Genomic DNA, 13981 nt, shown 5'->3' with positions numbered 1-13981 from the left:
CTAATAAGATTGCGAATTTAGCACCACTTTCTTGGTAATTGGCAAGAAGACTGCTTACAATGTACCCCTATAAACCTCCAATGCCATCGCTTCACAATCTCTGAGGAAAAATTCACAACACTTTTTGACTCGTTTGGTGAAAGGTTTCTTGCAGCTGGCGATTGGAATACCAAGCACATGTACGGGGGATATTGGATAGCGAACCCTAAAGGAAAAAAGCTGTACAACGCAATCATCAAACCGCAACACAAACTTAACTATGTTTCCCCGGGAGCGCCTACATACTGGCCAGTAGATCCCATGAAGCTTCCAGATTTTATTGACTTTGCCATCACAAAAAGGATATCCCAATCAATGATTACAGCTGAGGCACTACCAGAACTCGCATCTGATCACTGTCCGGTATGGTCTTTCATCTTTTATACCATAGAATCAATACTTAATATACTTTTATAATATAGAATCAATACTTGTCGCAGCAGCAAAAGCGTCCACTCCACAAGACAACCATGTATACAGTATAAAGTTTAACAAGACAAGTAGAGATATTGACCTGCATGTGCTTAAAAAACGACGACACCGAAGGGAGTGGCAGATCACCTGGCGCAAAGAGTAAATTAAAAACAGCTGCTCGAAAACTTACCAAAGCGCTTAAGAAAGAAGAAGCGGACGCACAACTAAGGTACATCGAGAATCTCACTCGCACAGGCACAAAGAACTCGTTGTGGAAAGACCACATGAACCTACAGGCACCAACAGAAACGGTTGTACCTCTCCGTAACTCTACCGGAAACTGGTCTCGCAGTGACACGGACAGAGCAAGAGTCTTCGCTGATCATCTTAAAAAAGTATTTCAATCAAATCCAGCCACTAACTCATTTACTCTCCCGCCTTTAACTGCATCTGACTTAGCACCACAAGATCCTGTAGAATTTCGGCCAAGCGAGATAACGAAAGTCATTAAAGAGAAACTGAAGACTGGAAAATCGCCCAGCTACGACTATGGTAAATAAGCCCGAAAATGATCAACGAGCTCCCAATGTGTGCAGTTCTACGAATCTGCTTGCTCTTAAACGCTCTTCAACTAAAATTGGTTACTTCTTTCAAAAGTGGAAGAAATCAATTATAATTATGATCCCTAAGCCTGGGAAAGACAAAACACAGCCATCATCATGCAGGCCAATAAGCTCACTTACTTGTCTATCCAAGTTATTTGAAAAAGTGCTGCTGCTACGCATCAGCCCCCACCTCAAAACACACTCCCTTCGCACCAATTTGGTTTTCGGGCAGAACATGGAGCCATTGAACAGGTTACCGCATCACAACGGAAATTCGCACTGCCTTTGAACACCGTGAATATTGCACAGCTCTCTTCTTAGACGTTGCACAAGTATGGCTGGATGGACTTATGTTTTAAATAATCAAACTGCTGCCTCAAAACATACATACGCTTCTAAAGGATTACCTATATAAAAGAGTGTTCGCGGTTAGATGCACTTTAGTGCTTGCAGTTCAAGCACTTTAAGCGATTGTACTATAGAAGCTTTTATACTATAGAAAGCCTCAAGGAAATGTTCTGTTCCCATTTCTATACACCCTATACATACCATATGGACCTATGACTCCGAGCTATGGGGCAACGTATCGAGAAGCAACATCGACATAGTACAGCGAGCACAGTCAAGGATTCTGAGAATCATTGCTGGAGCTCCATGGTATCTTCGGAACGAGAATATAAAATTCATAAAATGATATTTAGTTAGTTTAAATTAAGATTTGAAAACTTATTGTTAGAAGGGAAGATTCAATAAATAAGCAAAAAATGAAAAAAAAAAAAGTTGAATGAGGCACGCCTCAGCTCGACCACTAAGAGGTCTGCAGCGGCATCTGTTGCTGTTATAAAAGGTTATTTATGAGGAGTCTGATTGCTTATATTTGGTCTTTGGATCTGCGGGGGACTTTTAAATGGATTAAAAATGATAACGAATTATTGATTGGGGTGAGAGTTTTTCTTTTTATTCCACACGTTACTCGTGGAGTAATAGCTGCTGATATTTTTCATAAGGTGTATACAATGGGGTTAGATTAATTTTTGGTTCCATGTAGTTTCCGCTTAACACTACTTCTCATATCTTAATCTTATTTGAAACTTGACAATCTTGCTCTATGGTTGTATCAGATACATTCCTGATAAACATACTGTTTTGATCTATGTGTTTATTTAAGTGTGCGCCAATTATTGAAACAAAATTGCATATTGGTTTGGTTTTATGTATGATACTTTTAATGAATTAATTATTTACTTCTTTGAATTCTTGATTAAAGTCTTTATTGTTTTCTTTGATATATGTACATATGTATCTATATTTATCTAAATTATCTTTTAATAGCCATTCATGTCGGATTAGAGTGTAATGTTAGTGGTATGGATAATTTTCTGCTTAGTAGTGTTTTAACTGTATTTGGTTCGCGCCAGTCCAGGCCGATGAATTGATATTTAATATGTTGTCGCTGTCAATATTTCCTAATTTGTCCTAATTAAGATGTTTTGGGTTGAAAAGTCCTTGTCGGAGATATTGTATTCTCATCTTTGCATAAAAGTTGTTACGAAATTTCGCGTTCGCATTTCTACTAGCTGAGTAAAGGGGTATTTGATAGTCGAGGAACTCGACTGGTTTTTTAACACACATTTAGACAAATTTTCAAATTCAAGTCGGATATAATATTATATTTTCAATTCACAATATACATTTATTTTAAGGGCAAAACTACTGCATGACGCCTGGAACTTAGCTTATGCTGGTGAACTTAATTTTTCCACTGCTCTTAATGTAACATTATTTTTAAAGTATGAACGTAATCATATTGTTTGGAGTCCAGTATTCACATTTCTCGACCAAGTTGGCAAACGTCTAGAAAAATCATCAATTAATAAAAAGTTTGAGGTGAGCATAACATAATGTAATACAAAAATATAATCTAAAACGGTTTTTTCAGCTTTACATTATAGAACTTTTAGCTCCATTATATGAATACTTAGGAACTGCACATTTTAACGAAGACATAAATACAACTGAACTCCGTAAATTTACTACATCGTTTTTATGTAAAGCTGGATATTTTCCATGTTTTAAAGAAGCAAGAAGGGCCTTCAATATATGGATCAACAGTTCTTTTCCAAACTCTGAAACTCCGTAAGTGGCTTGGAATTTTAAGTTAATTAAATATGAGTATACAAAAAATTAATAATTTATTTATTTAGGGTTCCCAACGAGTTCATTTGTTCAATTTTCAAGTGGGGCTCTATGGAGGAATGGATGTTTGGGCTCGATCGTATACGCGAGTTTCCCAAGTCTCGTATTCAGAGTGATCGTACCCACTTATTAAAAATGCTGGCTGGATGTCCAGCGCAGCAAGATAAAATTATTATTCTACTTGAAATGGCCATCCTCAAAAATATTTCAATTTTTTCCGATAACGACAAAATGTTAATTATTAGTATGGTTACTTCTCGATCCATAGGATACACGACACTATTGGATTTTCTGTCAAATAATTGGGACTATATTCATCAGGAGTAAGTGATCCTTTTTAATTTGAAAGTAAAAAAAATAGTGCTTATTATTAATTAATGACACAATTTCGTAGTATAAAGCCATTTGGATGATGTGAAATTTTAACTTTCTCACCATTTACATCTCTGTGGACTGTCGATAGTTTTGGATAGCTTGTGGACGTGGCCAACATGTTTTTGGTATACCAGAATTGAAGAAAAAGAAATAAACACATGTTTGAAAAGAATGGGATCGGCAGTTTTGTACGGTTACGTACGGTCGGTGTTACATACTATTTTACGAATCTATTACACGCTTTTACACCACGAATAACGGGTACATATACGCAATTAATCATTGCCCATAATTTTCTCAAATTCGATGATAGGGTCCGTTTAATAATATCGTTATTTCCTATAAATTTCCTGCCGTGTATTCAGAACCACTATTCTACTGAACGTTCTTGTATAATTGTTATTCTATCGTCGAGTTCTCCGACTATCAGATACCCGTTACTCAGCTAGTGGAGTTTTTGTGGGTTCAGGCAGGTGCAGGACAAGGTATGCTTTCCATATTTATAAGTACATATTTAATAAGTACTTTGCGGATCGAAGAGGCTTAGAATGTTGTGTTGTTTATATTGTTAATCGCTTCTATTGTGGAAAGGGAGTCGGAGCAGATGCAGCTTTCCCTCTTCTTTTTAATGCTGTACTGTGCGTGGAAAATTAGGTTGTCTGCCAATTATTCAGGACATTGATGCCGTGGTTTCGTATGAATCTCCCAAGAGTTCTTCCTCTTCTGTAATTTGTCGGGGTTGAAGTCTCCTGTTAACTATTTTTAACTGGGATCGGGACTTCTGGTTTGTTAGTGATGCGAATTTCGTGAAATGAGATGATTATTGGGTGTATCAATTCATTGCGATTCGTAATTCGTTGTAGTTGTTCCGGTATCTATTCATGTTCCATTGTAGTAGTTTCAGGATCATAACAGATGTTTTAAGAGTTAAGATAATTATACCCATTACTCCTAGATTTAAAAGAAAAAAAAGTACGTAACAGGTAGAAGGAAGCGTTTCCGACTAAATAAAGGATAAATATTCTTGATCAGGATCAATAGCCGAGTCGATCTGGCCATCTAAATGAACGTCGAGATCTCAGAAACTACAACAGCTAGAAGGTTGATATTTAGCTTACATTCTAGAGACAAAGACGCAGCGCAAGTTTGTTGACCCATGTCTAACGCCCTCAAAACGGACAAAACTGCCAAGCCCACACTTTTAAAAAATGTGTTGATATTTTTTCACATTATTATTAGTCTTGTAAATTTCTATCGATTTGCAATAAAGCGTTTGGCCCCACCCACTCTAACGCCCCAAAACCACAAAAGCCACGCCCACACTTTGACAAAATGTTTTGATATTTTTGGATTGCTCGTGATTGGAAGTACGGGTGCATTGAGTTGTTGAGATCCAGTTGAAAAGTTGGATGATTGAGAATTTAATTTCTAGTCACTGGATTTCTAGTTCAGGTCCTTTGAGATGTTGAGGTCCTTTTAAGTTGTTCAATTCATAATTTGATTTCTTGGCGATATATGAAAATAGAAGAGGACTTTCATCGCAATAGCGGCCTTTAAGAATAGAATGAGCTGGGTTGTTGTCACATTTGTGTAAATTTTTAATGGCCAGGAGTTCTTGTTGTCTCATGAAGAAAGGGCAGTTCCTGCTGGCCGAGTTGTGATGGCTTTCAGTTGTTCAATGTTGCGATTGATGTTCTTCACCGCAGTTGTAACATAATTCGTTGAATTTGTGAAGGGATCCGTATTTGAAGCAGTTGTTGCATTTTATTAATAATGGAATGTAAATTCTGACTGGAGCTCGTTAGTAGACAATCACTCATAATCAAAAAGGGTGTTGGAAGTAACAATAATGAGACCGGTCTCCTAAGGGAGCTTTTTATTATTTTTCGGACTTTATTAACACGTTTGGATTCTTATTCTTGTGCAATATCCTTATCATAAATTTCTCTGAAGTCATTTGAGTAAATTCTTCCTTTAGTAGTGTTTAGATAGTAGTGTATGTTTACGGAAATATTAATGTTGAGCAAAAGCATTAAGTCACAACAGCTTAAGAACTTATACGTTTGATTTTGTTTTAATTAAAATAGAGTCATTACGAAGTGTCTTTCATTCTTTAGTGTCACCGTTAAGGTATTATCAATTTGCTTTTTAACGAGAAATGGGTTGATATTGTTGATGTGAAGTCCAGGGTCCGTTCTTGAGGCGGTGAGATGCTTTGGTCCGGGGGAAGACAACAGTTGATCCGTTGTTCTTGCACTTGGAGTGCCACGGTCAAGCGGGTCCCCATTTCTACGACCCATTGCTGAATGCTTGTTGTGTTAAACGTTATTGGCTTTGTTTCACGGAGACTGCTCCCGTGAACTTTGCCGTGGCTCCCCCGTTGCCTCTCGATATAGGCGGTTGTCCTTCTGGCCGTTGCGTGCCCCACTTCCTTTCTCTGCCCATTTTGGGTGGCGTAACGACATGACTTGTGTTTTTATTAGTGTTTGTGTTGTGTTGGTTTAGTACTTCGTGTTGTGGTCAGTTCTGAAATACAATTAGTGTTAAGTGCTGGTGTTCCCTTCTTGTTTGTCTTCACTGCCATCGTCCTTTCCTGACGCTGATATCTCCAGCTCCCGATTTCCGCACCTTAGTACGAAGTGAAATCTTGCCATAAAATCTATGCCTAGCAGGATTCCACCTGACAACCTTTCCAGTATCATGAATGATATTGTAAACAACCTTTCTCCAAATCGGATTTTTGCCTCGAACCTGCCCGTCGTTCTTTGTCTGGTTCCGTTGCCGAGCGTAATCTCCGTCCTGGTTTGTGTCCACTTGCCCTGCTGCCTTAGCTCTTGGGACTGGCTCTTGCTTATAACTCTTCGTGATGCTCTTATGTCGATAACTACCTTTGTCCTTCCGCTTGTTCTCCGATTTCTATTGTGGCCACCATCTGGTATCCATCGCAGTTCAAATGTTCCTTTTCGTTGCCCATACACAGCAAAATAATCTTGGCGGGTTACTAAATGTTTGTGACGCATGTACGGTGCCTCCACATCGCATGCATATTTCCGTTCTGACTTGCTGCTGTGCTGATTGGCTGGTTCCGGCACTTTTTTCCGCCGCCTCTATCTCCTCCACTTCCTCGGCTAGTTTTTGAAGCTCTGTTAGCACTCTCCGCGTACACAGATTTATTTTGCTTCTATAGTTCCTGTATATGCGTGGGATGATATATATATGGGATAGTTATTCCTTTGTCCTTTTGCCCCAGCCGCGTTCTCGGTCTACGATCTCCGTTTCCACCCTTTTGTCCGCTTTGTGCCTCTTTTTTCATTCCATCTCGGTGTTCTCTTGTTCTGCCTATGTTACTATGACTTCGGGCTCCGATCTTTCTGCAGAGCTCCTGTCCCTCCTGTGTCTAATATCGATAGAATTTATTGTAAAGTCTTAAGAAAAAACGATAGTGTGATCGAGAGCGATGAGTTTTAATCGAGATCTTGAACGAGAAACAACGTAAATAAAAAAACTTAAAAAGATTGATACAGAAACCAGGTGTGGGACAATAATAATAAAGCAGGATTACAATGGGATATAATGTTATTTTTAAAAAATCAAAACCCATGTTAATTGACACATTAAAAGCAGAAACAGTTTATTTTGGTGAAGACGCGACTATAGTTCTACTCCGCAACGCCTTTAAGAGTGTAATGGGCGAGAATAAAAATACAACCATAGCGACAAGCCTAGCTAAAACCATTAAAGCAGATGAAGAACCAACAAATGAGATAATGAATATGTATATTTAGAGATGCAACATTTAAACAACTTAGAAAAACCGTACCTGTCTCGCAAGCGTGTTGCTGAACTTGATGCCGATGTAAAGTTGATGGAAGAATTGATATTTTGAACGAAAAGTGACGGCGTGGGACATGATCAAAATAAACAAGCAAGACAAAAATCGCCTGATGAAGATACACAATATTACATCGCTATGTGTGGCATTTCACAACAATTCTAGCGGATTCTGATGTAATTCGTGCAATTGTGAATGGGCTCACAATTAGCCTACTGTGAATCATTGGATGAATTGCGTAAGAAGCTATGACAAAGTAAAGATAGGTGATTAGCGGGGCATTTCTGTAAATCTGAATGATTCGAGTAACGTTCATATGACCAAATCAATAAACATTCAACAAGAACCTACAGATGTACGATGTTATATTATCGAAAATTGGGGCATATAAAAAGCGATTGCAGACGTCCATGAGACCAGAAGGTGCCTGCTTCAACTGACATAGTCAGGAAATACCATGACTGCGCGAAGAAGAGGGTCGTCACTGAGACCCATTCCCGGAGGCGAAGACGAGGAAATTATTAGTAATTAGTTATTGGATCTTTTACAAAAAATTCTCCATCCGAAGACTGTCTTCGGTGTGGATCTGAATGTTGTTCGGCCCCGAGGTCGTTCTGCCGTACTGGTTGATTGGCCGAACTCAAATTTCGAGCGAGGTTCCCAATTTCTGTGGACGGTACAAAAATTGGAGAGGTCTACTAGTAAGTGGGGAATGGTTTAGGGGCCTTTCAGGTCCACCTAGGGGAGAATGGACCAATGTGAGAATAGTTGAGAGGCCGAACAGGTCTACCAAAGTAAAAATTGGTTGAGAGGCCGGCCTCGGGTCCTGCTAGTTGTGCTGTTGCTGATCACCGGCTGGAGTGATGTGACTTTCGAAGGGCTGCGGTCCGCATTATATAGCGGTTTGCCGAGGTGTGGTGTGCCCGCATTCCCGACTCATTTTGGCTACATTAGTGTGCCCCTCCATGCCGTACCAGGCGCACGAGCGTAGCTTGTTAAATTCAAATGTTTTTCCTTCTGTTCACTTAATGGTTGTTTGTAAATTTATTTTATGTGACTTCATTGTTCTCTCTTATCTTTCTATTTTTACTCATTGAACTCATTCCGCGTTACATGTTCAATCTGTTAAGTTAGTATTTCATTATGGTGAAGAGAGTTGCATTACTGTTTTAAGTTTGGTCGACAAAGGAAGTCCAGTAAGTTTTATTCAAAAATCTTAAGTTCCAAATAATATCAGATTAAAACCGCAAAGAAGTAAATACCATACGGACAACAAACATTTTTGCAAGAATTTAGTGCATTGTATATACTAGGACGAGATTCAATGAAAATAATGTAAGTTCAATCAATCCATAAGAAACAAATAAGAAATACGGAATATAATTTTTCGAATAAGACTGATGTTCACGACAGTAATAACATATTTTGTGTATCTCTTTTTTTTTTAAATAAGGAAATTAATATAAGTAAATTTATATAATAATATAAATAAAATGATATAAATAGTTATCAAGAAAATAATCAGTTAAAAACGAACAATTTTTTAGTAACTATTTAGGATATATCGAAGGAACTAATTAGTAAAGGGAATGAATTCGGAAAAAAAGCCAATGAAAAGTGTAGAGAAATAGTAAAAACTTATTATTTAACCATTTTTAGATTATAAAACCGCACCTACTTATCAAATGACTATTAGAGTTACAGATACTACACCATTCCATTGCTCACCTTGGCGTTTGTCATATTATGAAAAAGAGAAAGTATTTGAAACAATGGATGATCTTCTTTAAAATAATGTAATTAGCTAAATTCTCCTTATGCATCTGCCATAGTTTTGAATGTGCGTAGATTATAGAGGACTTAATAAGCGAATAGTAAAAGATAGTTTCCCACTTTCGTTAATTGGAAAAATCTTAGAGTACTCAGAAGGCAAGATGCGTATATTCGCAGAGTATACCTTTTACCTCTTTCGTAACACCTCAAGAGCAACAAGAATATTTACGAATGCCATTTGGCTTAAAAATAGATCAGACAATTTTCAACGAATTATTACAGAAGTATTAGACGTATTAGAAGTAGACTTTATTAAAAACAAACAGATAGTAGTATATATCTATGATAAAGTGATAGCTACCAAAACTGTAGAGGAATATTTAGTAATCTTAAAAAAAATTAGTAGATCGTATAAGTTAGAACAACATAGAGATTAACCTAAAAAATTTTAAATTAATTTTTACAACATCAACGTGAAGTCCTTGGCTATAAAATCAACCGTAGTGGAATATCACTTATAGAAGCAAACCTTGATGTGTTTAAAAATTCCCCGTGCCGCAAATTCTAAACACCCTTCACTTATGCTTAGGATTTTTCTCATATTGAAGGCTTTTTGTACTATCCTTTTCAAAAATTTCGAGACCGATTTATTAAAATAAAGACGGCCCATTTCCCCTTAATGAAAACCATTTAAAAGCTTTTAAATAGTTTAAATCGTTTTATCAAATCCTCCAGTATTAGCGATTTTTAACCCTAATCGTGAGACTGAACTTCACACAGACTCTGGATCTCATGGCTTTGGTGCCGTCCTTATGCAGAGACAAGACGATGGCAAGATGAATCCAGTACCGTTATATTCATGTAAAACTAAAGCAGCTGAGTTTAGGTATCAAAGTTTCGAGTTAGAAACCCAAGCGATAAATAAAACCCAGACTTTTAAGAGCATAGGCATTTTAAAATAGTAAAAAGTTGGCATTCTTTAGTGCAGACATTGAGTAGGAAAGCCATAAACCCCAAGATAGCGTTGTGGTCATTGGAAATGGAAAACTATGATTATTCTATAATTCACAAAGCTGGACTTAATATATGCCGCATGTTGACGCTGTGAACTAGTTGTGTCGGGACGCCGACAATATCCAGGGAATGCCTTAAACGCTCATTGGCTTAGACAAATGAAAATGGTTTTATTCTATAGGGAAATAATACAGTTTTGCAAGGCATTACACATTTTGACCTTATATCTGTTCTAAATTTTACGTACCACAGTTTCTCTTCCCTCACTTTTGGATATCGTCAGACGAACTGATCTGACGCGCCAAGTATAGCTTAATTCTTAGTTAAATCGATGTGACCAATTATAATAACGATAAAAACGCATACATTAAAATACAAAATCCGAGTGCCCTCTATCGGTGACAAATTACTTAACTACTTATCGACAGCCAACTTATCCTTTCCGCGACAAATTGAATTATTAGGTGCACTTGGAGAAAAATCATGAAAAATTGCGTCACCTTGATGCTGAAAAAATTTAAAAATTTAAAAAGGCCTTAAAAAGAAAGTATTGGTCCCAGCTACAAAAAGTAAAGTAGGAAACATTATAATACATTTTGTACAGTGTATAATATACACAGTACCGAGAACCATTCATAATCGCACACTCCATAGTTTTCCAAGCTGTGGAAAGGTAAATTATCTGAGCCAATAGATAATAGGCAGTGCTATAAGTTGTTAAAAAAAGGAGAGTTTGCCATTAATAATTCTATTCATAGTAGTACTTAAGAATTCTATTATTTATTCTATAGTTGACGAATTGCAAGAATACATTGAGGACTAGTTTAATTGTTTATTGTTATTATTTAATTGATTGTTAACTAAGCAATTACCATTTAAGAGTTTATTTGAACCAGCAAGATAGAGATTGGACAATAGTTGTAAACCATACCATAGTATTATTATTGTAGATCGAGGTCGATCATAAGCCAGGTAGGCCGAATGTATGATGTGTATTAAAATAAAATACTAGGTAGCACTTATATCGATTGGATTAATTGTATAGTCTTACGAAGAAACGATAGTTGAAAAAGAACCAACGTGAATAAAAACAAGAGAGAATGCTATGATCGAGTTCCCCGACAATCAGATACCCCTTACTTAGCTAGTAAGAAGGCCAACGTAAAATTTCATCATTTTTCTGGGATATCGATAGATATTGGGAAATAAAATAAGAAACAAATTCAAAATTGTTCCAAAGTGTGGGCGTGACCGGTTCGGTAGCTTTAGGGCGTTTCAAAAAGTATTTGGTAAATCGATAGAAATTTAAGCGATTAATAAAATTTTTTAAAAATATCCACAACTTTTTCAAAGATGTGGGCGTGGTAGTTTTGGGTGCTTTTAGGGCGCTAGAGTGGACGTGGGAAAAAGTTCTATGACAATTTAATATAAACTTACAAGACTAATAAAATTGAAAAAAATATCGAAAATTGGTTCAAAAATGTGGGCGTGGCAGTTTTGTGCGGTTTGTAGCCCTAGGACCTTTGAGTAGGCTGAATGCTGAATCTCAACCTTCTAGCTTTTATAGTTCCTGAGATCTCGACGTTCATACGGACAGACGGACATGGCTACATCGACTCGGCTATTGATCCTGATCAAGAATATACATAATATATTCATCCGAGGCTATAGTCTAAAATTTTTTTAATGTGTCCATTGGTAATTTCATCTACTTTGATAAAAATTATTTTGTGGCTTATCCACTTGGATATTAAATGAGTAACATGTTGTTTGACTTGCTGGTTCTTAAATTTCATCGTTGTTTCAGAATTTTTAAAACTTATAGGAATGAATTTGTGATCGTTCTTCAATTATTCGTACAGCTTGGGCAGTTTGTTTTAATTTAAGGGGTGTTGAAATATCATGTTAACTTAACGTGACAAACAGTTTGTTTTTCGCGAATCAGCTAATGCATCACTCAATGTACTTGCTCATTTTACAACATACTTGTCTGATCATCTAATTCTTTAACAAATTTTCGTAAATTATTTTTATATTTAACCTCACGAAAATGGACAATATTTACTATTAGGACGCCGCCGATCGTTAGAAAGATTTATGACGCCTAAGGATTTTAAAAGTTTATGGCGTATTGATTTCAATTTCTAGAGTATTTGCTTATACGCCACTCGTACGCAAATTTTTTCTAGCATTAATTGAATTTACTTTTTAGAAGACACATTAGGCCCAAATTTTTATAATTGGGCTTGTACTTCAAATTTACTTTTTTTATAAACAATTTACTGTTCTTTAAGTAAGCAATGACTTCAGTTTTTGTGCTACCTTCCGATTGGGTTATCACTCATAAGGATCGGGCACATACAGCCAATTTCAATTTGAATGCCTTCCACAGTTTTTAATATTTTACAGTATTGTAAAGCAAATTTTTAACTAAATAAATTACATTTCGTTCAAGGTTTAATAATAACACAAATATTTGGAGCAAGCTTATTTCATCTGCAACGGGAATGTTTTCTACTCAACAAGGTTACGATTCGGTTAAAAATTTTTACGATAAGCATCATGGACATTTTGGCCGTGCACAACACATTATAGAGAAGTCACTTCGAAATATCAAAGAAGAAATTCAATGGAGTAATCAAAATATACCCGTAATAGAAGAGTGGATTGACCACTATTTGTCTGACGCCCCAAAACACGCATATGTAAACTAATGCATATAATGTATAAGGTATGATTCATAATTGCGAATAAAAATACTGTTTGTGTGACTTCATTCTCATCATTTTTTTTTTCTACATATGGCCTACATGTGGTGAAGGTGAAGGTTATGTATATAATATTAATAAAAAACTGTTATTAATTTTGAAAGTAGTACGTCAGCCTAATAGTGCCCGATTCATGATGAACTTATATTGGTAGAGTAAACAGCGACTTTATAGAAATTTATTATCGATAATAAAAACTTTGTATGTATATAGTAGTGGGGTATATATTACTATGTATAGTAATAGGGTATAATAGATTAGTTGAAAAGAATGTAACTCATAGAAGGAAGCGTTTTCTACCATTTAAGGTATAGATGTATTCTTGCTCAAGATCAATAGCCGAGTACATCTGGACCTGTCTAGAGATATCGACATGAACGTCGAGATCTCAGGAACTAAATAAGGTTGGAGGTTGAGATTAAGCAAGCAGATTCTAGAGACATAGACGCAGCGCAAATTTGATGCCCCATGTTCCCATGGCCACACTTTTGCAAGTTTTTCATATTTATATTAGTTTTGTAAATTTCCATCGAGTTGCTTAAATACTTTTTGCCACGTCCACTCAAACGCACACACACCGCACACACAACGCCCACACCTTTGAGAAATGATTTAATTAGTTTGGATTAAATCAGTCTTGCCAATTTCAATCGATATGCCAAAAACGTTTTGTCCACACCCACTCTGATCCCTAAAATCCGCTATCCGATATTCATAAGAAATGTTAAAAATTCTATGTCCTACTTGGCCCAGCTGATTAATGGTGTGACGAACTCTTTTCCTTGGTTCTGCTCGCTACGAGTTGCAGCGGCTAGCTCAGAGTTAAACCAACGCTCTTCCTGCGCCCACCACGGACCACTGACCACCGCGTCCTGACCGCGTGACTAGCTCCCGTACTCTCCTCGACTATCCTCGGGAACGGCTCCTCGCGTGTTGTGACTGACTGCCCCGAGCCGCACTCTGTC

The 13981-nt window shown here is 36.9% G+C and overlaps 1 protein-coding gene across 3 annotated transcripts in view; it reads left to right on the top strand.

Annotated features, from left to right (window-relative positions):
• LOC117140198 (aminopeptidase N) overlaps positions 1 to 13024 on the top strand; it is a 64662-nt gene extending 51638 nt beyond the window's left edge. For all 3 annotated transcript variants that reach the window (XM_033302982.1, XM_033302981.1, XM_033302983.1), the window contains exons 10-13: positions 2762 to 2945; positions 2998 to 3194; positions 3263 to 3577; positions 12704 to 13024. In XM_033302982.1, coding sequence (XP_033158873.1) covers positions 2762 to 2945; positions 2998 to 3194; positions 3263 to 3577; positions 12704 to 12962 — 955 coding nt within the window. In that variant the 3' untranslated portion in view covers positions 12963 to 13024. The remainder of the gene's footprint in view (positions 1 to 2761; positions 2946 to 2997; positions 3195 to 3262; positions 3578 to 12703) is intronic.
• Positions 13025 to 13981: the final 957 nt, after the last annotated feature.

This window comes from Drosophila mauritiana, chromosome 3L (assembly GCF_004382145.1).
Source record: "Drosophila mauritiana strain mau12 chromosome 3L, ASM438214v1, whole genome shotgun sequence".
Lineage (NCBI taxonomy): Eukaryota > Metazoa > Arthropoda > Insecta > Diptera > Drosophilidae > Drosophila > Drosophila mauritiana.
The sequence above is the reverse complement of the archived record's forward strand: the minus strand, read 5'-3'. Positions and strand labels throughout refer to the sequence as shown.